The 25,614-nt window shown below is 39.3% G+C and overlaps 1 protein-coding gene across 12 annotated transcripts in view; it reads left to right on the top strand.

The window, feature by feature from the left end:
* KIAA0753 (KIAA0753 ortholog) overlaps positions 1–25,614 on the top strand; it is a 73,433-nt gene that overhangs the window by 36,768 nt on the left and 11,051 nt on the right. For 7 of the 12 annotated variants that reach the window (XM_037809590.1, XM_037809588.1, XM_037809595.1 and 4 more), the window contains 9 exons: positions 709–828; positions 3,207–3,296; positions 3,568–3,657; positions 8,942–9,020; positions 10,060–10,143; positions 16,953–17,138; positions 18,510–18,591; positions 22,708–22,843; positions 23,317–23,541. In XM_037809590.1, the coding sequence (XP_037665518.1) occupies positions 709–828; positions 3,207–3,296; positions 3,568–3,657; positions 8,942–9,020; positions 10,060–10,143; positions 16,953–17,138; positions 18,510–18,591; positions 22,708–22,843; positions 23,317–23,541 (1,092 nt within the window). Of the gene's footprint in view, positions 1–708; positions 829–3,206; positions 3,297–3,567; positions 3,658–8,941; positions 9,021–10,059; positions 10,144–16,952; positions 17,139–18,509; positions 18,592–22,707; positions 22,844–23,316; positions 23,542–25,614 lie in introns of those variants that run through there. The other 5 variants (XM_037809592.1, XM_037809591.1, XM_037809594.1 and 2 more) reach the window with 5 other exon arrangements.

Genomic DNA, 25,614 nt, shown 5'->3' with positions numbered 1-25,614 from the left:
GCCTGGTGGAATCGATTCACTAGAAGTTTCTGAATGATTCCAAGTGAATGACTAGATCATCACTCAGCCCTCATTTTAAGGTGAAGAAACAAAGCTTAGAAAATTTAATTTCTTGCTCATGTAGCAGAACTGGGACTAAAAATTAGATGTTATTTCATAATGTGCTTTTTTTTGTTTTGTTTTATTACTCTGTTCTAGCATCTGTATTTTTATATGTGTGAACTAATAAGCCGATAAATAGCATCAGTTGGTTGGAGTTAATTATACTGCAAACGAAATACACAATGGAATGTTTTCTAGAGTGTATACATCGGTGGTAGGGGAGTGGTGGATAAGGCCTCTAGGCTTATTGTATGGTATTAAGCCTAACAAAGGTACAGAATTGCTTTGTAATAAGGAGTACTTTCAGTTACCCAAATCTATGTATTCTAACAGGGTTTTGTTGGAAGTTCACCCATTATTCTGCACTTGATATTCTTTCTTTTAAATATGTAATTACTTTGCTGAAACAAAGGGAACTTCTCGAGCCCTTTGACACTGAACTTGAGTCCTAGAGGCTCTCACTCTTCTCTCTCTTCAGCTTCCAATTTAGAGCCCTGTACTCTAGACACCATTAATTTAACAGTTGTCTTCTCTGAGGTAGCATTTTGGGAGAAGTCATTGGACATAAGTTGTTGATAACAAATGTATATTTTCCATTTTTTGCAGTGCTGCATGGATAAAGGGGAAATCCAGCCTCAAAGATGCCACAAAGGAGCAATCTCTCCAGCAAGAAGATGCTCCAGAGGGAAGTCAACCACTAGGTGCTGTTGAGCATGAAGCAGCCAGGTTTGTGCTGGCATTGCCAGTCTTCAAACACTTAAGGTCTCCTTTTACATTGAATATAAAGTGAATCCTATCTCCTCTGTACGCTAAGTCTAAGATTGGTTGTTTCAAATGTAGATTACTAAACTCTTCTGTCAAACTGATACAGGTTATATTGAGCCCTTCTTTTATTAGCATTTCATTCATTCAAAAATTGTGTATATATCAAATGTGTATAATTGCTTATTTTATACATGCACATTTGTAAGCTCCAGAAAGACTTAAAAGAAAATAGTGAATAAACATAATCCCAGCCCCTGTAATTAACTATTATTTAAGGTAGATTATTTATGTACCCTGAGAACTAAAGGATTAAGTACTGAGAGAGTTTAGAAGAGGAGAGATTCCTTCTTGCCATACAGGTCTGGGAAGGCTTCATCAGGGGAGATGGAAATTAAACTAGGACTTGAACAACAGTACAGGATTTAAATATGGGGTGATGAGGTGAGAACATTCCATGGGAAGAGAACAGTGAAAACCGGATGCAGACCTGTGGATTTTATACAGAGAAATCAACAGTAGTTTAATTTGGCTGAAACATGAGGTAAGTAAAGGAAGTAATCAGCAAGAAGGTTGGAAGGTGGAGAAAGACATGGTGGGCCTCGAAATTTGGACTCCATGCTGAGGGCTCCCCCTGCCTGAGAAGGCTCATGAATTCTGGCACAACAGGATCAGGATGTGCCATGGAAACGTGAATCTGACAGGCATGGGTAGGGTAGGCTAAAGCATAGACTCAAGGTAGAGAAAACCAGTCAGGAGGCTATTTTTAAAAAATCTGAATTATCATAAGGACATAAATCAGAGCTGTGGGGTACAGAGGGATGATCTGCAGAGGAGAAGAGAGAAGGGGGTCAGTGTCAGGGAGAGAGAAGAAAGGAGAGGAAGAAACAAACTCTGTAATAGTCCTGTACACTTTCATTCCTTTATTCTTCCATCCAGCAGACATTTAGTGAACACCTACTACAGGTCAGGCCTTGTCCCTGATGCTGGGACAATTCACAGATGAGTAGTAAGACATGTCCTGTCCTTGAGGCACAGCCTAGTGGGGACAATAAAATTGGTTAATTCTCTAATAGAGATAGGTATGAAGTGTCCATTGTGTGGAGGAACTGGGGAAGAATTCTCAGGGTTGACATTTAGGCTGGGTCTTGAAGTGGGCAGGAACAGGTAATGTCAATGGTGACTAGTTGGACATGAAAGGCAAAGCAGACAAAGGATTCAAAGGGGCTTTTGATTTCTTCCCCTCCGCCCGTCTTCCTTTGGTTATCATTAGGGATTTTTAAGCAACGAACAGCTTTCTCAGACTGCCCTTTCATAGAGACAGCCCTCTCAGCACCACTCACAGACCAGCATGAGGGCCAAGTTGAGTCCTGTAAGAGGGGCCAATGCAAATGCTCCAAGCCTGCCAGAGGTGATAGAGATACTGTGGTTAACCCTGCTGAGGGTCAGTGTACCCTCCTTTAGGCTATGGTAAGTGCTTACTTAGTGCTTTGACAGGGATGGGGGCATTGGGCAAGGGGCTTCCCACACAAGGACACAGCTGCTGCTGCAACCCCTGGTCTGGCCCTGGCTGTACTGGCTGATATCCACTTCTCGTGGTGGTGGCCCTTTTGTGTACAGGGGAAATCTAGTGTGATTCTTGACTCACAGCTGATAGCAGCCTCTCTGTCAGCTTATCTCGGGACCCCGAAGGCTACCCCCCTTTCCTCTCAAAGTCTGGAGTACTTACCTTTTTCAAAGTGAAAGGGTTTTCAGCTGGGAAGCAATTTCCCATGCTTTTTATATTCTTCCTCTGCTGTTGGTGCCCTCTATTTGTTTGTCTGAAATTGTTTTTCCAGTTATCAGAAAGCAGAAATGAAAGTGGGCCGTTAAATAATTTGATAATATATATTCACATATCCTAAACCAAAAGAAACAAATCCCTTCCACATACAATAAAGCTGTTCCAAATTAACTTTTTCCCTTTTGTTTTATTTGCCTTCATTATGCCTAGACTACTCTCCTGGGAGTCCATTTCTTTGTCTAAACCTGAGGATACCACAAGGGCTTTTGGTTGAATGAGATATCCAAAATCAGTGATGGCTAGTTTACTTGAGAACATTTGTGGGCAGTTTCTTGTTACCATGCACATTGACAAGGAGTGGTTTTGCACATAGATGTCTTTTTACGTGGAACATTATGCGGAGAACATTATGGGGTCCATAGGGTACACTACCCACTGAGTCCTTATTGAAGCCAGGGTTGGTGCCATGGGGGACACTGACTTGAGGTCTGTTTCTGTAGTAATGATACTCTGCAGCTGCGAGGCAGGCTTGTTTTAACTCTTTTGTACTGCCTGCTAGGCTCGCTTGGCTTGATGCTGAAACTTCCAAAAGATTGAAGGAACTAGATGAATTAAAAACTGAAGAAATGAACAAAATACAAAAACTGAGGTAAATATCTGTTTCTGACTAGAGAAAGGTAGGCAGGCCTATTCTAAACTGTCCAGCTATTTTAACAGCCAATCCAGATTGTTTAGTTTTAGCCCTTCTTACGTTTACTGGCCATCTGCCTGCCTAAAAGTCTGTGAAGTTATTTAAGAAGCCAGAGGTGGAGCCTGGATTGGAGCCCAAGGGAAGCCAGACTCTTCTTCCCTTTCTGTGGTGCTGAAACCATGCCAGCTTTGAGGCAGCCTTGGGGTGATGTTTTTGTACTGTCTGATAGGCTCAATTGGCTTGATGCTGAAACATCCAGAAGAACTAAGGAACTGAGTGAAGTAAGAACGGAAGAAGTGGGTAGACTCCAAAAACTGAGGTATGTGTTTGCTTCTGAGGAAGAATAGTGGACAATTGCCTCTTATAATTGATCTAGTTTTATCCATCAGTCTGAGCGGTTCAGGCCCAATTTCACTACATGAATTTGTGAATGAATGGATGAAAGAATGTATTAATACCTGCTTGTCTGCATGTATGTTATGCATTTTTTGTTGTTGCTGTTAGGAAAAGTTTCTTTTGTGTGGAGTTTGAAAGAGAACTGAAAACACGTCTGCAGTTTTGGGGAGGTTCCACCTGAAAGATCAGTGTCATATCAGTTTATTTATTTGTGCTGCCCTCAAAAGTATTTTTCTCTGGCCAGATGCAGTGCTTCTGAGGGCAGAAGGCTAGCGTGATGTACATGTTCTGCTCATATAATTGAGCATGTAGATAATTGTGCTTCACATTTTGGTTTGAATGCAACCTAAGGTTTTCTAATGAGGTTGTGTTAGACCATTCATTCCTTATGAGTTTTACTACCTAACTGTAGGCATAAAGAAGCTTGTTAAAAGATTTAGTTGATGCAGTTGCTGCTGCTAAACTTGCCGCATTTTTTCAGCTCTGATAATAAATCACCCTGAAGTTAGATAAACAATGCTCGCTGAAACAGCTGTGCATTCTTTCAGTCAGATTAGAAGGGCTGTGGTTTCTTTCGCTAGAGGGCCAAGATTTTTTGACTGTCATTAAGATTTTGAATCATAACCATAGAATCTTAGGATCGAAAGGATCTTTTCCCCATCTGATGCTTCTAGCCCCTGTGTCCTAACTCCACAAAGTGACTGTCCAGCATATTCATGCATACTCCCTAGTGACAGGATGGTCACTACCTTCAGAGACAGCCCATTGCTTGGTCGTCTCTAGCTGGTAGAAGGTGTGATGTTAATATTGTATTGAAATTTGATTCCCAGTAGATGCCCTTGTCCTTGATACCATACAATGAAAGCTTAATTCCCTGAACCCCATTACTCCCTTTATTTTATATTTGAAAAATTAAGTATATATATAATTAGAGAGAGAGAGAACATATGTAATGCACATACACAATCTAAAATATAAAACGTCCCATGCACCACCACCCCAAGCCAAGAAATAATCACTACCCTTACTTCAGAAGCTCCCTGTGTGTCTCTCCCCAGTTGCATCCCCCTCTTTGCCGCCAGGGCCAACTATCCTGACTCCCATATTAATCTTTTCATTATTCTTCATAAATCTACCACCTATGTATGTATCTCTAACAACATACTGTTTTATTTTGAAAACTGAGAAGAGACACAAACCTAGCTAAACAAGGAAAGAGCAATATAGCCGGTACTAGGTGAAGACTCCCAGGGGAAAATAGGCTGAACATAATCTGACTTGAGCTCCCCTGAGAGTGTTTGGGAACCATTTCCCAGGAAGTCCTTGGAAACCAGGGCTTCCCACATTTGAGCATAGGTGAACCAGGTATACTAGACTTTTGGAAGAAACCAGGTCAGGAAAAGTGGGCTCTCCTGTAATGTTTTGCTTGTAATTTCTCTCTGGCCAGCCTTTGAGGGGAGTATCCTCAGCAGACAGCCTGGGTTATAGAGGTGGGAGCCTAAGGGATCTCCTATTTCTGGTATCTCATGTTGTCATCTTTCTCAGTTTACTCACTTATTTTGAGGGAGGACATCCTAATGTAGCCTTTTGAGAAAGGATGAATGGAAAGTAAATCTTTTGGGAACTTATAAGTCTAAAAGTGTCTTTATTCTACCCCCATATTTGCTGACAATTTTACTGGGTATAGAATACTTAGTTGGAGACTGTTTTTGATTAGAAATTTTTTAATTAAACTTTTATTGTGAGATAATTATAGCTTTATATGCAATTGTAAGAAATAATATAGAGAGATCCTGTGTAGCCTTTACTCAGTTTCCCACAGTGTAGCATCTTACAAACTAGAGCAGTACAACAAGGATACTGACATTAACGTGGTCAAGATGCAGCACAGTTCCCTCACCACAAGGATCCTTCATGTTGCCCTTTTATAGCCATGCCTGCTTCCCTGCCACACCCATCTCCTCCTTAACCCCTGGCAACCACTAATCTGTTCTCCATATATATAGTTTTGTCACATCAAGAATGTTGTGTAAGTGGAGTCATACAGTATGTACCTCATGGGGATTGGCCTTTTTCACACAGTTCTCTGGAGATTCTTCCAGGTTGTTTCGTGCATCAATAGTTCATTTCTTTTTATTGCTGAGTAGTAGTCCAAAGTATGGATGGACCACAGTTTATTTAATCCTTCATCCATTAAAAGACATCTGGATTATTCTCAATATTTAGCTACTCTGAATAGAACTGTTATAAACATTCATGCACATTTTTTATGCAATTTTATTGAGATAGATTCACGTAGCATAGAATCCTTCCAAAGTATACAATCAATGATGCCCAAGTTTTTGTGTGAACATAAGTCTTCACTTCTCTGGGATCAATGCCCAGGAGTGCAGTTACAATTGCTATGTTGTATGAATGGCATGTTTCATTTTTTCAGAAACTGCCAGACTGTTTTCCAAAGTGGCTGTGCTGTTTTACATTCCTACCAGCAGTGTATGAGGGATTCAGTTTCTTTGCATCACCACCAGCATTTGATGTTGTCTCTATTTTTTATTTTAGGCGTTTTGATAGTCGTGTAGTAATATCTTATGGTGGTTTTAATTTGCATTTCCCTAATAGCTAATGATGTTGAACATCTTTTCATGTGTTTAGTTGCTCCTCACTTGGTCCTTCTCTCTGATTATATTAATAGTTTTTTTTTTTTTTTTTTTCTTTGTCCTGCATAATTTCTGTTTCCTCTGAGGTTTTATTTATTTGTTTGTTTGGCCTTTCTTTGCCTTCCTCAGATATCTAGCAATCCTCAGCAACCTTCTGATGTTTAAAAGTAGAAGACTGATTACTGATTGAAAGCTCTGAGCATGCTCTGAATTTTCAAAATTTATTGTGGTAGAGTTTCCGTATAATAAAATGCAAAGCTTTTAAAGGTACAGTTCAATGAGTTTTGACAAATGCGCACACCTGGGTAACCAATATCTCAGTCGAGATAGAGAACACTTCCATCACCCCAGAGAGTCGTTCTCTCCAGTCATTCCCTACCACCCATGTACCTCACAAGTACAACTACTTTCTGATTTCTACTGCCTTAGAGTAGTTTTGCCTGTTTTTGAATGTCATATAAATAGAGTCAGCAGTATCTACTCCTTTGTGTCTGGGTTCTTTTGCTCAACAAAATATTTGTTACATTTGTCTGTGCTATGCATAGATCAGTATAATTCATTCCATTTTATTGCTGAGAAGCAGTCCATTGTATTGTTACCCTACAATCTGTTTATCCATTCTGTGGATGAAGATTTGGGTTGTTTCCAGTTTTAAATTAATATGAATAAAGGTTCTACAAACATCCTTGCACAAATCTTTTTGCAGAAATCTGCTTTTTTTTCTCTTGGGTAAATATCTAGGGGTAGAATTTCTGGGTCATAGAATAGGCAGATGTTTAACATTATAAAACCTGCCATGCAAGTTTTCCGAAGTAGTTGTCCCATTTCTTATTCCCATCAGCAATGCCTGGGAGTCCTTTCTAGTTGTTCCATATCCTTGCTGACCATTGTTTTTGTCAGTCTTTTAATTTTTAGTCCTGGTGAAGGTGTCATATATCTCATTGTGGTTTTATTTTTCATTTCCTTGAAGAGTGGTGATGGTGAGCACCTTTTCTAGTGCTTGTTATAAAGCGTCTGTTCACGTCTTTTGTCTGTTTTTTTATTTATTTATTTTTATTGATATGTAAGAGTTTTTTAAATGTATTTTCTGGATGCGAGTCCCATTTCAGATAATATGTGCAACAAATATTTTCTCCTGGTTCCGTGGCTTGCCTATAAATCCTCTTAATGGTGTCTTTTGATAACTACAAGTTTTAAATTTAGGGTAAGACCAGTTTATCAATTTTTTTCTTTCATGGTTAGTATTTTCTATGAATTGTCTAAGAAGTCATTGCCTATACTAAGGTCTCAAAGATATTCTGTTTTCTTCTAAATGCTTTGTAGATTTAGTTTTTATTTTGAGTTTATATTCCATTTTGAATTAATTTTTGTGAATGAGATGAGATGTGGATCAAAGTTCCTTTTTTTTTTTTTTTCTTTCTTATGGATATCTGATTATTCCACCACTATCTCATGAAAGGATTCTTGAAACTTTAGAGTCCTCTCTAGAATCCTCTAGGGTGGACTTTTTCTTAAGGACCTTAATATTGGTCTTCAGGTCTTTCCTTTGGGGCTGCTCAGATTGCCCAGGGAAAAAGTCTTCTCATCTCCTGCCTGGAGGGTAAGGGTCTGGATGCCAGCATCTTAGGGGCTGGGGGGTGGGGGTTGGGGTCTTCTCATTCAACCTTCAGTGTACGTACATGAACCCCTCTTTTCAGTGTGACACTTACAGCCTCAACTGTGATTGTGATTGGCATTCTCTAGGCAAGAGACCCTCTGTTTATCTTCTCCAGAGAATAAGCAACCACACTTCTGTCAGAGTTAGAGAGAGGCAGTTGCCTAGTTTTGTGAAATAGGGAAGGGATCTAGGGACCTAATTTCTCAAACATCATTTCACTGCTCTCTGCCATATTTGAGCCACCTCCTCCCAGCTTTCCCCTGGTCTAGTCATCTGTTCCTGCCAGTCCTGCACCTATTTCAGTCAGCCCTACAAAGGTGTTGGTTCTCAGTTTTTCCCGTTACTGAGTGGCCTGGAATTCAGCTTTCTGAGGCCAGCTAAGTTAGTTATTTCTTTTGTCCTTCTGTTTTCCAGCACCAATTTTTTTTTTTCTTTTGGTCCTTGTAGGTTTATTTCTTGAAAAAAATAAAAAAATAAAAAATCTGTATTGTTTTATTGGGGTGTTTGGCGGGAGCAAAGTTAGTTTCATTTGTTCAGTCTTCACCCTAACCCAGAGGTCTCCTGCTTAAAGGCAGCTGTTATTCTTTTAAAATGTACTCATAACCCAAAATACTTCTCCAGATATTGTCTAAACCTACCCAAAGTGTGGCCAGGACCTGCAGTATTGCATTATGTGGGAGCTTGCTAGAAATGCAGAATCTCAGGCCTCACCCAGACCAACTGAATGAGAACTGTGTAAAAGATCCCCTGGATATTTATTGTCCATTGGGATTAGAGAAGCCCTGTAGTTTTTATAATCATTTGATTTCCATTCACCTGGAGTGGTAAATAAATGTGCAAAATAGAATCTATTCTTGATTTCAATTTTAATTTTCAATTTTATTTCTAAATAGTGTTTCTGCTTCCCTGTTAGCGGACAGTGTAGAGAAGGAGGTTCTGGAGCGTTTGAAGCCTCTCTTGGTCAAGGCCCAGGTAATCTAATTAATCTCATTTGCTTGCTTTTTGGATGTTCTGGAATAAAAAGAGTTGCTATAGTGGTTACACTGACCCTTTAGGTCTCAGTTTCTGTCTGCCAGCTGGAGACTGCAGGGTTAATCTGTGGTTCTGATTATGGGCAGAGCTTCTGGGGCACCTTTCAGATACCCCCAGACAACCACACACCATTGGTGTGTCTTCATTGTGGGAAAGGAATAGAGATGAGAGAGAGAAAATTCTGTTTTTGAGAAAGGTGAGATTTTAGTTGGGGGAAGAGTTTAGATTGCAATTTCCATTCCTAATGAAATAGATTGATGATGTTAGTGCACAATTAAGTGCTTCCACTCTCATGTAACACTGTTTCACCTCAGTGGTTTAGAATGATTGGCTCCATTTTTCCAAAGGAGAGAGATGTATGGACAGCTTCTGTGCACAAACTAGTACTTTTTTGAAGATGAAATTATGTTGGCCTCACCAGCAGGGTGTGCCATCCTCCTGAAAGCAGAAAGCTAAATTCTATGGCCAGACTCAATAGGTCCCCCGGTAAGTAGATGGGGCCACAGTAGAATATTCCAATTCCAAATGGAAGCAGTGATTTTCTGGGTCCCTGAACAGACCACTGAACTTCTTTCTGAATTTCTAGTTTAAGAAATGTGAACTTATTAGAAATTTCCACATTTCTTTGGAAATCTCAGGAATGTAGAACTGGGAAGACTCATACAGATTCAATAGTCCAACCTTCTTATTTTATTGATGAGGAAACTGGGGAACAGAGAAATTGAGTGACTGGTATGAAAACGCACAGCTATTCTGGGCAGCGTCCAAAGTTGAGGGAAGACAAAAGGCAGAAAGCCAAGACCAACACGTAGCATTCATTTTCATGAAGACAGAGTGCTTTCAATTGCTACAAAAAGCCTAATGTAGCTAAAGCTAATGAACAGTTCCACACTAACGTTATTCTTGTAGCACAATTCATTTGTACTAATATGGGCTGTAAGTGTTTCTAGCCCATTAACATATTTGTCTGTTTTATTAGAGAGTCAATTCTTCTCTGGAAGCAAATACTCATTTGAAGGATTGCCCACCAGAAAACAAAGAGATAGCCCAGCCTGCAGAGAAGGTCTGTGCTGTGCAGTGTTGATATTCTGGACTGACACTGGTATTAATACATGATAATGTCTTTGGTTGTAAGGAAAATGATATACAGATTACTCTGCAAACTGTGGATTATCCTGCTTAAGCAAGATGGAAATTATTTTTCATATTTGGCATGTTAATTCTTAGTGTATATTTAGTGGTATAACTTAGTTCAGCCTTGCACACAGCCCGCAGATCTCTGGAGCCACATGTTTTTGCCAGTGGCTCCTTTTCTCCCCTCCTCATGACAGAGCATGTCCGCAGAGCAGCCCTGGTTGCTGACAGCCCATGGCAGAGTGATAGGCAAAATGATGGCAGCCCATGGTCCTCTTATTCAGCTTCATTGCCCACATTACTGGCCTAATTTCCTTTATACTTAGGGCTAATATTTACTGTGAGGCAAGCATGCTCTCGGTGCCTAATATGTGACCATGTTTGGCCTAGCAGAGAGTAAGGGTGGCCTGGGAAAAATGGAAACATTTGAGAAACATAAAAACATATTTTTTTTGTTGTCCACCCTTGTGCTCTTCCTCTGGAGTGCTTGTTTTTAATATTTGTGGAACTGTCCCTAGCCTGTCTAGGCTTAGGGCTAGGGAGTGGCACGTTCAAGTTGCATCCATTTGATCTCGGGAGAGGTTGGAAGGAAGCTTATTGCTTTATTTCCATGAAAGTCTTAGGGCAGAGCAAGCATCAAGGTTTTAGAGTTAGAAGGATGTTGGAATGAAGCTCTACCAGCTCTTAGGAACAGAAAGAAAGTAGATTTCAAGAATTTATCCCTATTCTAATTATTAAGCGATATTTTAGCTGCGGGGCATTTTCATGTTCTGTGCAATAGTAATTTAACTGTACTAATATTTTGTGACAGACTCTTATGTGAGACCGGGAAACTTAAAGCCTTTTGGCCTTTAGAAATGCAGCTGTACTATGGCTTGGTGTTTTGTTCACCACAGCCACCGAATGATGCTTTCTCCCCCAGCAAAATAATGAGGTCAGCAAGTAACCTAGGGAGCCAATTCCATATTGCATTTTTTTAAACACAGTTTTATTGAGATACATTCACATACCCTACAGTTATCCACAGTATACAATCAACTGTTCACAGTATCATCATATAGTTGTGCATTCATTACCAGAATCAACTTTTGAACATTCCATACTGCATTTTAATATGAAAGAAAAATGAAGCGATTATAAAGCTGTTAGTGAAGTAGACACTTTTGAATATTACTAGGAATGACCAGCCTTGCATATAAGGATTATAAGTCTTAAACAGTTTTTAATATAGCTTATTGAAAAGAAAAAGTAACTGGGTCCAGGGTTGAGAATTACAGGCTGCTGCTATATCAGCATCATTGCAAAGGGTTTCCCAGGCAGCACCATCAAGAGTCAGTGTTTAGAGACACAGGACGATAGCATCATAGAGAGGAGTGGAAGTTAGTTAGTCCCCCTGGAGCAACTAATAAACAACCAGGAACAGTTAATAAATGATCTGGAATAACTGCTGGGGGACAGTCGTGACTGTCCACACATCGTACACCAACCAGGATTGGGAGGAATGCCTGAGATCGCAGTGTGGAATCTGTGAGTAGAAACTGCAGACACGAGCCCCTCCCTCCACCACAGCTCAAACTGCAAAGCCTCGCTGTGATAGAGAGCAGCACTCTCTGAATAAGAAAATACTCCTTGGTCCAGCTCCAGCTGGGGTTTTAATTGGCAAATGTGGACTGTTCAATGCAAGCTGCAAATCCCTAACAAGCAGAGAGGCTTTTAGTGACAACTGATCTTGAAGAGCCAGAGGACTTCTCTGTGCTGGGAGGGGAAACCCAGAGGACTGGGTGCTGTCTCTGGCTGGCAGGTGAAACTGGGGGCCATGGACTGGCCCTAAAAGGGGGTTTTCTGTCCCTTTTTTTCTCTCTCAATCTGAGCGGCTCAGTGGAGAAAACCTCAGCCATTTTCAGTTTGCATTGTTCTGCAGTGGAGAAAGTTTCAGCCATTTTCAGTTCCCAGTGCTCTGACCCAGACAAGGGTGGAGATAACAGAGTCAGAGAGGCAAAGAACTCATTTAAATGCAAATGAAAACTCCCTATGGGTGTATCTTCCCTAAGAGGAAAGAGGTGGTGCCCAGGTCTACTACCCACTTCCATTCAGAACCAGACCCCAGAGCCTAGGGAAAATAGCCAAAACAAACTAAGGAGGCCAACACCTTACACTAGTCAGGAGCTACAGGCTGACAGGCACCACCTGCTGGGCAGGTTAGGAAAAGCACGGTGGCTTGAGGCCTCACAGGGTGTGTCAATCCCTAAGACACACCCTCAGGAAACCTAATACTGAATATTTCCTCCTTCTGGTCTGGGAAAACCTTATTGGGGTAACCCAGGAAACCAGACGCCTAGACAACGGAAAACTACAACCTACAGTCAGAAAAACAAAGTTATGACCCAGTCAAAGGAGCAAACCTACACTTCAACTGAAATGCAGGAACTGAAACAATTAATGCTAGATCAATTCAAAAAGTTTAGGGAAGATATGGCAAAAGAGATGAAGGCTATAAAGAAAACACTGGGCATACATAAGGTAGAAATCGAAAGTTCAAAAAAAACAACTGACAGAATCTATGGAAATAAAAGGCACAACACAAGAGATGAAAGACACAATGGAGACATACAATAACAGATCTCAAGAGGCAGAAGAAAACACTCAGGAACTGGAGAACAAGACACCTGAAATCCTACACACAAAAGAACAGATAGAGAAAAGAATGGAAAAATATGAGCAGCATCTCAGGGAACTGAATGACAATGTGAAACGCATGAATGTACGTGTCATAGGTGTCCCAGAAGGAGAAGAGAAGGGAAAAGGGGCCGAAGGAATGATAGAGGAAATAATCAATGAAAATTTCCCATCTCTTATGAAAGACATAAAATTACAGATCCAAGAAGCGCAGCATACCCCAAACAGAGTAGATCTGAATAGGCCTACACCAGTACACTTAATAATCAGATTATCAAACGTCAAAGATAGGGAGAATCCTGAAAGCAGTAAGAGAAAAGCGATCCATCACATACAAAGGAAGCTTGATAAGACTTGTGCAGATTTCTCGGCAGAAACCATGGAGGCAAGAAGGAAGTGGTGTGATATGTTTAAGATACTGAAAGAGAAAAACTGCCGACCAAGAATCCTATATCCGGCAAAACTGTCCTTCAAATATAAGGGAGAGTTTAAAATATTCTCTTGCAATGACAGAGTTTGTGAACAAAATACCTGCTCTATAGGAAATACTAAAGGGAGCACTACAGACAGATAGGAGAAGACAGGAGTGAGAGGTCTGGAACACAATTTTGGGTGATGGTAGCATAGCAATGTAAGTATACTGAATAAAGATGACTGTGAGTATGGTTGAAAGAGGAAGGTTAGGAGCATGTGGGACACCAGAAGGAAAGAGGAAGGAAAAAGGCTGGGACTGCATAACTCAGTGAAACCTAGAGTGCTCAACAATTGTGATAAAATGTACAAATATGTTTTTTCATAACGGAGAACAAATGAGTGTCAGCCTTGCAAGGTGTTAAAAATAGGGAGATATTGGGGGGAAAAATACAATCAGTGCAAACTAGAGACTATAATTAACAGAAACATTGTATTATGCTTCCTTTAATGTAACAAAGGCAATATACCAAAGCTAAATGCATATAAGAGGGGGACGTAAGGGAGAGGTATGGGACTCTTGGCATTGGTAATGTTACCTGACTCTCTATTCTACTTTAGTTTAATGCTTTCTTTCTTTTGTTGCTTCCTAGCTGTCATGTTTTTTTTTTCTCTCTCTCTCTTTTCTCTCTCTACCTTCTTTGACTCTTCCTCCTCCTTTATGGTAGAAATGGAGATGTCCTTATATAGATAGTGGTGATGGTGTTGAATACATAAATAGGTGACTATACAGGGAACCGTTGATTGTTTACTTAGGACGGAATGTATGGTGTGTGAAAAAAACTGTTAAAAAAATGGGTTGATGAAGAAACCTTGAGGGCACTATATTGAGTGAAATAAGTCAGATACATAAGGGAGAATATTGCAGGGTCTTGCTGATATGAGCTAATTATAATATGTAAACTCATAGACATGAAATACAAGTTAGCAGGATATAGAATGAGGCTAAAGAATGGGGAGTGGTTGCTTATTATGAGCAGAATGTTCAACTAGGGTAAACTTAAATGTTTGGAAATGGACGGAGGTGATGGTAACACATTGTGAGAATAACTAACAGTGCTGAATGGTGTGTGAAGGTGGTAGAAAGGGTAAGCTCAGAGTCATGTCTGTCACCAGAAGGAAAGCTGGAGGTTAAAATATGGGAATGTATAAAACAGTGAATCTTGTGGTGGGCAATGTCTGTGATTAACTATACAAATATTAGAAATCTCTTTCATGAACTAGAACAAATGTATCACACTATAATTAAAAGTTAATAATAGAAGGGCATATAGGGAAAAAAATATACCTATTGCAAACTATATACAGCAGTTAGTAGTATTTTAACATTCCTTCATCAACAGTAACCAATGTACTATACCAATACTATGAGTCAACAGTGGAGGGGGGCATGGTTAGGGGTATGGGAGGTTTTGAGTTTCTTTTTTTGTCTTTATTTCTTTTCTGGAGTAATGAAACTATTCTAAAAGTTGAAGAAAAAAATTGATTGTGGTGATGATGCACAGCTGTATGATGGTGCCTGGGACAATTGATTGTCCACTTTGGATCTTTGGATAATTATATGGTATATGAACAATCTCAAAAAAAAAAAAAAAAAGAAGAAAAAAGAGTCAATGTTTATAAGCAACTGAATATTAAGAGAGGGAAAAAACCCAACTCATAGGCCAGGGGCTCATATTGACGGCCCATAACAGCCCAGGTTGTCTCAGACTTTGGGGAACTGCTGGGAGGATCTAGACTTCCAAACCAGGTAGTTCTAGGTGCGAGCACAGCCTTTTCCCAGAGGTGAGCGAATTCTCCATCTCTTGGTGAAAGGAGAAGGTAGACCTGTGAACCTCAGTCCTAGAATAAAGGGCAGCTTCACTGCTCTACCTTTCAGCAAATGATGTAATTCTACTTTAGGGAAGCTAACTTCTGTATTGCCAAAGCCCCAGATGTGAGTTAAAATGTGTGTGTTGTTCAAGCCTGCTATATTAACTTATAAAAGCGTTGTGGAACCTTGAATACAATTTCTCAGAATTCTTATCTCTGAAATGGAGAAGACATTTGCTGCAACTCTCAATTTTGCTTATAGACAAGATCCCTAGTAACAGGAAAAAGCTTTTGCAAGGATACCATTATAATATATTTACCATTGCTGCTACTTTTTGTCACTAACTAAACTGGCAGGTGAAAGATATTTTTCCAACATACATGAGTTTCTCTAAAATTAAAAATTATATATACACATGGTCAAGAATTCAAACAATTCAGAAAAAGTATAATATAAAATGTTAAACCTCTCCACAAATGGATATCATATGCTGTTCTGAAACCTGTTTTTTTCTTTGTAATATATTTTGGTAATCTTTCCATGTTGGCGCATTGAAACCTTCCTTATTCTTTTTTAACGGCACATAGTATTCTTGGTATTCCATTCTGTGTAGTTGCAAAGTATTCTGCACACACACACGAGTGCACACACACACACACCTTACTTAATTATCTAGACTTGCATTATCGGTTATTTCTAGATCTTTTGCAGTTTTATTATATTGGTTATTGAACTGATTTTGATTTCTTTAACCATGATTGAGATTGAGCATTTCTTCGTATCTTCTTAGTCATTAATATCTTTTCTTCTGTGAATTGTTAAACGGTTTTTAAAATTACTTAGCAGTAACCATTCACTGAGTCTTTATTTCATGCCAAGCACTGTGCTGAGTGTCCCAGCATGCATGCCATTGTGTAATCATTACAACTCTCATGTGTAAGATTATTATTTCTTTAATACAGATAAGATTGCCCAGAGAGGTTAAGTAAAGTTGTCCAAGGTTCCTGGCTTCTCAGTGGGCAGAACCAAGATTTAATCCCAAAAATATCTCATTCTGGAACCTGATATGATCATTTTCCAAGGAGACATTCTTTGCAAAAGCTTCTTTCAGAGCTGATCACATATATATATATATATGAATCAAGAGAAATACAATGCACGTAAAAATGCTTGGCAAACTTTAAGTGAATACTTTGTGAACGTAAACAATACAGGTCAAGAAAGGCTGGAAAAGTTCTCCCAAGCTTTAGATAGAAAGCCTCAGGCAAGAATAAAGAACCATGAACTTTGTGATGTTATGAACAGAAGTTTTTACAAAAGCATTGAACCAGAAGAGAATAGGTGTATACTCTGGAGTATGTGATAAGTAAAATATTAGGCATTCTCCTCAGCTTTACCAACTGTCAAAGCAGGTAATGATGATAATTTATGTGGACAGTGCTGCTTTGGAAGTACTTTCACATGTTGCATCATTCGATTCTCAGAGCCACTGGTATTACTGTCCTCAATTTGCAGGAGGAAACGTTACCTGGTGGTGTTTAGGACTATATAACAAGAAATGGTGTTACTGGGGTAATGCTGCCATTTAAGTGCTTGTGGGAGAAACTGTACTGATGTTATTACTGACTTAGAAGAGGTTTGTATTAGCATAGAAATTCTGCTAGTTGGACCACTATGTGGTTGATTTATTAAGATGAGCAAAAATCTTTGAGTTCTTATGTTTTCTTTGTACCACCTTTCCATCCCTACCCCCATGCCTCTACCACTTTGTTTCGTAGGCCACAGCAGTTGATTCTGAATCCAACAATGTTTGTCTGCTGGATGGATTTTTGGAAGATACCACTCATGAGCTCTGGGCTATGACTCACTCTGAGATCTTGGAGTCTGAGGCCTTAGCCACCTTGGAGGGCAGCAAGGACACTTCAACTTTGGAGACCATGATGCTCCGAATGGAAGAAATGGAAGTAAGGCATGGGGCTGCCAGCTCTGGTTTGTTTCTGGGAGCTGGCCGCTGCCAAGTGCAGCAAATCCTCATGCTTCTGTAGCTTAGTGCATCACAGTCCCGCAGACCTGGCTTTAAATCCCAGCTCCTCTGCCAATAAGTGTATGACCTTGATAAAGTCACTTATGGGTGAGATGAGGTATAAAATATTCAACACACTCCCTGAAAGATAACTCAGTAAGTAATTTATTATTACCCCCCTGATATTATTGACATGTGCTCCAAAAAAACATTGGAACCAGGGGTTGGTCCCACAAAAGGACCATAGGTTTTCTCGTTTATCAGCTTGTAAGTGCTATTCGGTTGACTACCTTGCTAGAGTGTGATCTTATCAAATTATGGAGAATTTTACCTTCTTTAATTTCTATGATACTACTTTTAGAATGCTTCTGTTAAGTAGAATTTTAGACCTCAGATATCACCCAGCCTAACCCCTGGATGTTCACAGCAGGAAACTGAGACAAAAAGGAGTAAGTGATGTGGACAAGGTCATAAAAAAATTCCTGGTAGAGTTTGGATGAGAATCCAGGTCTCTTGACTCCCTTTTCAGCATTTCCTTCATAATGGCACTGTGATTATCTCTTATTTCAGCTTTGTTGTTAAACAGAAACATTATAAGGAAGACAGTTTTTTGTTGGTTTTTGAAAATTTTAAGATCTGCAGTTTATCCTAGTCTTGTAACTGCTTTCCCCTTCTTGGGAATATGTTTTTAGACCTGTATTGTCCAAATGGTAGCGACTGACCATGTGTGGCTATTTAAATGCAAATTAATTTTTGTTTTCATCAGTTGACCTTTAATGTCCAAAAGAGGTGTGAATGCAGAGCATTAAGAAGTGGCAGGGTCTCCAGCCCCTGCCCCAGAAATGAGGGAGAGATGAACACAAACCAGACACTTCCAACTAGCCATACAAGTCTGGGAGGACAGGGGGAAACACAGATTTAGATATTCATTTTAAAACAAAACAAAGCTAAACCAAAATCAAATACTCAAGTGGTCTCTTCATAATGGCTTTCAAGTGGTCAATAGTTAGTGGCTACTGTATTGGAGGAGGTAGATATGGAACATTTCCATCCTCAAAGTTCTAGTGGACAGTGCTGTTCTAGTTTACAGATAAGCATTAATTGCTTCATTTTATTGTAGACTTCGCCTTATGAACACTTTCTGGCCTGACAGATACCCATTTCTGTATCATGACTAGAAGAGAAAGTGTTCATATCAAAATAATCTATTGTATTTACACATGCGTTCTGGTTTTCGTTTGTAATGAGACTCATTTTTTTTCTCATAAATTAAACTTTTGTTGTTGTTGTTTTGTTTTTATTTTTTTAAAAGAAATACCAGGAGACAGTTCGCCAAAGATATAGTAAAATTGAATATGCTGATCTTCATTTTTGGATGCAGGGAGAAAAAAATGGTAAGTGTTTCCTCCATTTTTTTCCCCCAAACTTTGTTATGAAAAATTTCAAACATACAGAAAAGTTGAAAATATTGTATAGTAAATACCCATATACTCACTTTCTAGATTCTGCAATTTGCATTTCGATATATTTACTTTATCATATGTCCATCCATCCCTCTATCCTTCCATCAAAGCATCTTATTTTCAGATGCAGTTGAAGGTAGGTTGCAGATATCAGTACACCTTACCCCTAAAATACTTTAGCTTGTGTATCTGCACCTTGAGTGTACTATTTATTTATAGATCTTGTTTTTCTTTTGAGGTAAAATTTATGTATAAAAAGCACATATCTTAACTCTATCATTTGGTGGGTTTTGACAAATGGATCCATCTTTTTTACCCAAACTCCTAACAAGATAGAGAACATGCCATCATCTCAGAAAATTCTCTCATGCCCCATCACCTAGGTAACCGCTGTCATGCTTTTTTTCCCCCACTATATATTAGTTTTTCCTTGTTCTAGAATTTTATATAAATACAATCATACAGTATGTACTCTTTTTTCTAAGGCTTCTTTCATTCAGCCTCACGCTTTGTAGATTCATCTATGTTGCTTGTTGTATTAGTTTCCTATTGCTACTGAAACAAATCACCACAAATTTAGTGGCTTAAAACAACGCACATTTATTCTCTGACAGTTCTGGAGGTCAGAAGTCTGAAGTGTGTTTTACAGACCCAAATCAAAGTGCTGGCAGGGCTTTCCTTCTGAAGGCTCCTGGGGAGAATCCCTTACTTGTCTCTTTCAGCTATTAAAGCTGCTGGCCTTCCTTAGCTTGTGGCCATATTACTCTGCTTTTGTTGTCACCTTACCTTTTCCTCCACCATTGTCACATCTCCCTTTGCCTGCCTATTAAAAAAACACTTGTGATTACATTTAGGGCTTACCTGTATAATCCAGAATGGCCTCCACATCTCAAGGTCATTAATTTGATCACATCTGCAAAATCCTTTTTACCATATAAGGGAAGATTCACAGATTCTAGGGAATAGTTCATTTCTTTACATTGCTAAGAAGTATTCCATTGTATATATATACCACAGCTAGTTTATCCATTTACCTGTGGGTATACAGTTGATTGTTTCTAGTTTGGGGCTGTTATGAATAAATCTGCTGTGAATGTATATACTTACATATATACATACATACATACATACATATACAGTCTCTGTATTCGACATATGTTTTTATTTCTCTTGATAAATATGTAAGAGTAGACTTGCCAGGTCATAGGATAGGTGTATGTTTAACTTTTGAAGAAACTACCAAACCTTTTCCCAAAGTGGTTGTACCATTTTACATTCCCACCAACAACATGGAGGAGTTGCTGCCGCTGCCATCCTGGCCGGTGTTTGTTGGTGTCCGTCTTGTACGTCTTTTCCACTGTAACCAGTCTGGTGGGGTGTGGTGGGATTTCACTGTGGTTTAATTTAATTTCATTGATGATTTCAGTGATGTTCAGAATCTTTTCAAGTGATTTTTGGCCGTTGGTACATCTTCCTTTGTGAAGAGTCTGTTCAAGTCTTTTGTCCATTTTAAAAATCATGTTGTTTGTCCTTTTGTTTTTGAGTTGTGGTTCTTTGTGTATTCTGGGTATGTCTTTTGTCAATTATGTTTTTTAAAAATAATAGCTTTATTGAGATATAATTCACATATAAAATTCACTCTTTTAAAGGATACAATTCAGTGATTTGAGATATAGTCACATAACTGTGCAGCCATCATCACTACTTCCAGGACATTTTCATCACCATAAAAAGATACTCTATCCATTAGCCCTCACATCCTAGTCCTCCCTCCAGGCCCCAACAGCCACTAATCTATTCAGAGATATGTTTGCAAATAATTTCTCCCTATCTGTGACTCACCTGTTTATTTTCTCAAAGGTGTTTTATTATGAGCAGTCATTTTTAATTTTAAAGAAGTCTAATTTATCAGGTTTTTTCTTTTATGGTGTTTGCTTTCTGTGATCCAAGAAACGTTTGCCTACCTCCAAGTTTGGAAGAGATTCTCCTGGTTTTTTCTAGAAGCTTTATGGTTTTAGCTTTTATGTTTAGGTCTATGATCCATCTTGAATGAATGTTTGCCATAGATTGAGGTAGATTTTGAGGTTCATTTTTCCCCCCTACCAGAGATCCATTTGTTGCTTTCCCTTTTCTCCCCCACTTTTAAAAATTTATACATAGGCATTTTGGCTGCAATTGCTAGGCTACTATCACAATTTTGGCTGAAAAGTGTTACTCAAATTCTATTTGACTCTTTCTTGCTTTTCATTTATCACCTTACTCAATGAGAGAGAGGAATAAAATGTGGTTAAACATTATCTCCTAAGAAATTTGAATACTATGAATACTACAGTTACCAAGAGATGTAAAGAGAATTGTGGGTTTAGAAGGTTTGCAACAATGGCATATGTCACATATAATTATTTTTAAATATGAGTTTGGGGGATCATCTAGATTCTAGAAGAAGCATTCTCCATGTCAAATTTTGACAAAATGATGAGTCATCTAAACCAAAATACTACCTTGTTCCTTCTACGTTTTCTGTCATTTTCAAGCACTCTGTTTTTACTCATGCTGTGCTCCTTTTTCCTCCAACCCTACTTCAGTTCCCACCTTCATCCTTACAAAAATCGAACAATTTTTCAAGGCCCAGCTCATGTGATTTGACTTCTGCAGAGCTTTTTCTGGTGTCCCTACTGGAACATTGTTCTCTCCCTCCCCTCCTCACCTGTGAACTCCCGTAGCACTTTTCTATCATGGTCTACCATGTATTAGAGCTGTTTGTGAAGGCACCTAAGCCATAGATTCTTTGAGGCCAGAGCATTTGTCCTATTCGGTTCTGTGTCTTCCCACTGTGCCCAGCACAGGCCTGTCACAGGGCAGGCCTTCTTGTCATTGTTTGGTGCACTGAAGGGCATCTTGGCATCTTTTGTGTGTGCATTCTTTTTATATGGAAGCAGGAAACAGGGGCACGTTGAAGGAAAATGAGTTTAGCTGATCGTTTGGCCATTAGCCATAAAGTTAGGTTGAATCATGTATTCTGTCACTTAAGAAGACAGTCCTACAGAGGACTCAGTGTTCTTTTTTTTTTTCCAAGGACAATTTAAATTATTAGTCACTGTCTATGACTATGCATACAGTCTAGGTATGCATTTAAAAGAGCTCTTCAGAACACCAAGAACTGAAATGAATTTTGGACACTTAGTAATTCTAGAATCATGAAATCATAGTAAGAATCCTGTGTTTCCACTCTTCTGAGTATAAGCTCAATTGTATCACAAAACCAAATTTAAAGTGATATGTGGACTGTGCAATGTCTAATCTATATCTCTTCTTCTCTCTCTGATCAGTTGAGAATAGATTGTACTTGCAGTAACATTTTTATAAAAACTGACTTACATAGTATTTCTGTTTGATAGCAAAAAATCATAAGCATAGAAGATGAGATTCAGAGAAAGTCATTTGACTTATAGTTGCTCTTCATCTAAGAAAAGGACAAATTTTCTTCCTACACTTGAAATAAATTTAAGATTTTAAATAATCCAAAACTCAAAAGAGTTGTCAAGCCTGCACAGTACAGTTAATAAATTTATGTTTTGATCATCATCATGCGGATTTTTCCAGCATTGCCCAGAGACAAATTAAAACAGCTAATTAAGTGTTCAGGTGTGGGTGGTTTTTTTCCTTTTTCAATAATTAAACCATTTAAGGTTAAAAAACAAACCCAACTGCTTAAGACTCCATGACTGGGTGACTGGGTCCTAATGAAACCTGCATAGCTGGAGCTTTGCCCAGATCTCTTTTAGGAGGCATCATCAGAGCAAGCAGGGGCTTCCTAGAGGAGTTCTAGTTACTTCTAAAACTGATTCCTTATTGTTTTGCTTATTTGTAACTTTTTCATTCACCTTTTCACTTAAAATGAACATTTTTTCATTGAACTGCTAGCTGAACCCGTTAAGTTTAAGAGACATGCATGTGACTTCCTCCCAGGGTATTGGCTGCTAGGACAGCTCTGCTCTGTGCATCAACTCCATTATATGCAGTCATTTTATGCATCTCCTTTTCTAGATCAAAACCTTCTAGACCAAAAACTCCCAGCCATAAGTGAACAGCCCCTGCATCCACATCCAGTCCAGATCACAAAGACAGTAGCTCGCAAAGACCCAGATGTGAACATTGTCTTAGAAAGGCCTTGCAATGGCAAGTAAGTGGTATTAGACTGATTTTGTTGTAGTTGGTTGCCTTTAATGTTGAATTTTGAATTCCTTCAAGATGAGAGAAATTCTTGTTTTGAGCAAGATCTTAGATGGCTCAGTAAAAGGGCATGTTTATAAGATGCAATAATGAGTATATTGCATTTTAAGAAGCCTTAAGTTTTCAGTAAAATTTAGTTGGTATTTACTGCTGAAAGCATCACAGTGGTATATGTGGGTTGTGCTACTAATAACTGCAAGATTTGCTTCAAGAATTCTTTTTAGAGGGCAGAAATTCCTACAGTATCGAGGGTTAGTCCAGTGAAAAAGGGAAACAGTTAGTGGTGATCGGATGTTGAGTTTTGTTCAGGGTGAGAGAGAGAAATGAAGGTAAGCCTTTTGATATCAAACCATCAGGTTGAATTAAGGCTGCCCTTGCTCATGGATGATTTGGAATGTTTTCATCATTTTTATTTGCTCTCAGTTCCCTAGATGAAAGTGTGAGAACAGAAGAGAGATCAGAGAGAAAAGAGGCTCCCTTGCTCTTCCCCTCAGAAGATTCTCAGCAGAAAGTGGGCAGAGTGCTCCTGTGTGTTCCCCCCAGCATGCTGCACAGCATTGGTGACTACTGCAGCCGCTTTGAGCAGTACCTCCGGATGATTTCTCATGAGGCCAGGGGCTCCTTCAACCCATGGCTGATAGCTGAAAGGTCAGTCAAATGTTACATGCATCTGTCTAGGAGCCAAGTGCCGAATGTTAGACTTTCAGAAAAGCTGGAGAAAAGACTGGCTGAGGTTTCACACTATGCTTCAGGGGTCCTGGTGTCCAAATGGCTGCATTTGGGCCAGTAGGCCAGCGTTCTCTGCAACTGCCTTTTTTCAGATACAGAAGACTTTAAAACAGCATGGGTGGTGACCCCCAAAAGAGCACTCTGCAGCCTCCCCTTCTTAGGTAGAGGTGCAGTGTTCAGGAGTCAAGCCAGGGCTGGATTCCTGTTGGTGTTAACGAGGGCTGTGTCCCATCAGAGAGCACAAAACATCAATGGCAGGAAACAGTCATGGTCATGAAATCTTCATGGTCAAGACAAGCTTGCGTTTATGAGCAGCAAGTCTTCTGACTTTGAAATGTTTTCTTTCGCCCTTCTCTGGGCCACTTTCCCTTGGAAAGGTAGCTTGGTGGACTTATAAAATGGGATCCTATTCTTACTAAATATTTGAAGAATGGGTAGCCTTCTTTTATGTTTCACAAACTATGTGAAAGATGTGTGTAAATCTGTTCTTTTAAAAAGAGGTCCCACATTTAAATTCCTCCTGGGTGTCACTTTATTACAAATAAGCAGATACTTTGATACTTTTTATCATTGACACAAATAGTATGCTATGATTACATTTCTTTCTTGAACAAATTTTTAAAAATTTCCAGGAGTTAATAAAGATCTCTTTTTTATTTGCTTATTCTTTTATATATGTGTACTAACTTTTCCCACACATTAGCCAACAATCTCAGTATAATTTTCCTCATGATCAAAAATATCAGTTAATCTCTGTTTCTCAGCCCCCACCCCCACTCTTCCTCTGGGACCCTCTTTTCTCCTCCCCAGTCTGTGATCTGCTGCATGACTTTTGTCCTGGGTCTTCCTGTCATCATCACACTGACAGGTAGATTGCCTCCCTTCCATATTGGATTCCTTATTTTTTAGTGCCCTTGTCTTCCTCTCTCTTGGTTTATACTTTCATTTTGATGGAGCATTTCCTGCTTTGTGTATTGGAGTAAACTTCTTGAAACTTTGTGTTTGAAAATGTCTGTATCCTACCCTCATACTTGACTGGTGATTTGACTGGATTTAAAATTACTGATTTATTTTTTTCCAAAGAATATCCCCACCCCCCTTCTTTTGGGGATTGGGGGGAGGGATTGTCACTTAGTTGCCAGGAGGAGGGGTGGAAACCTGCCAACCTCACTGCTCATTCTGCAGATTTTCAGTTGGTTTCCACTTCTGCTAACCCATACCTCATTCTACCGTTATAGTTCCCAGCACATTTACTTCCTGAGTCTTTCTGATTTTGTTGGACAAATCAGCGTGCTTTTCCTTGGCATCCTCCGCTACGGGTTCTTAGGTTTTAGCTTCTTCTGTACTTCCACTATACTGCTAAATCAGTTACGTTTCTTCCATTTGCTTTTCATCTTCTGAAAATTTTAGACATCTCTTACCCACTTTCATCTTCTGCACAAATAAACTTGGTTCTTGGCTTCAGCTTCATCAGGCACTTGGCTTTCTCTGGTCTGATAAGTCATTTGCCATTTGTCTAACTGCATGGTGGCTTCCAAAATTTTATTGATACTTCTTGATTGCTGTCATTTATAGTTTCATACCTGTGATGGTTAGGTTCATGTGTCAACTTGGCCAGGTGACAGTACCCAGGTGTCTGGTCAAGCAAGCACTGGCCTAACCATTACTACAAGGACATTTGTGGCTGGTTAATAAATCAGAAGGCTGGTTTATTAAATCATCAGTCAGTTGGCTACAGCTGTGACTGTTTACATCAGCGAAGGGTGTGTCTTCCACAATGAGAGAATACAATCAGCTGGATTTAATCCAATCAGTTGGAGACTTTTAAGCAAGACAGAGAGAGGACCTTCACTTTTTCTTCGGCTGACCAGCGATGCGTTTCCTGAGGAGTTCATCGAAGTTGCCAGTTCGTTGCCTGAGTAGTTCATCGAACATATTCATTGGAGTTGCCAGTCTGCTGCCTGCCCTGTGGAATTTGGACTTGCGCATCCC

The sequence above is a fragment of the Choloepus didactylus genome, chromosome 18 (assembly GCF_015220235.1).
Source record: "Choloepus didactylus isolate mChoDid1 chromosome 18, mChoDid1.pri, whole genome shotgun sequence".
Classification (NCBI taxonomy): Eukaryota; Metazoa; Chordata; class Mammalia; order Pilosa; family Megalonychidae; genus Choloepus; species Choloepus didactylus.
The sequence above is the reverse complement of the archived record's forward strand: the minus strand, read 5'-3'. Positions and strand labels throughout refer to the sequence as shown.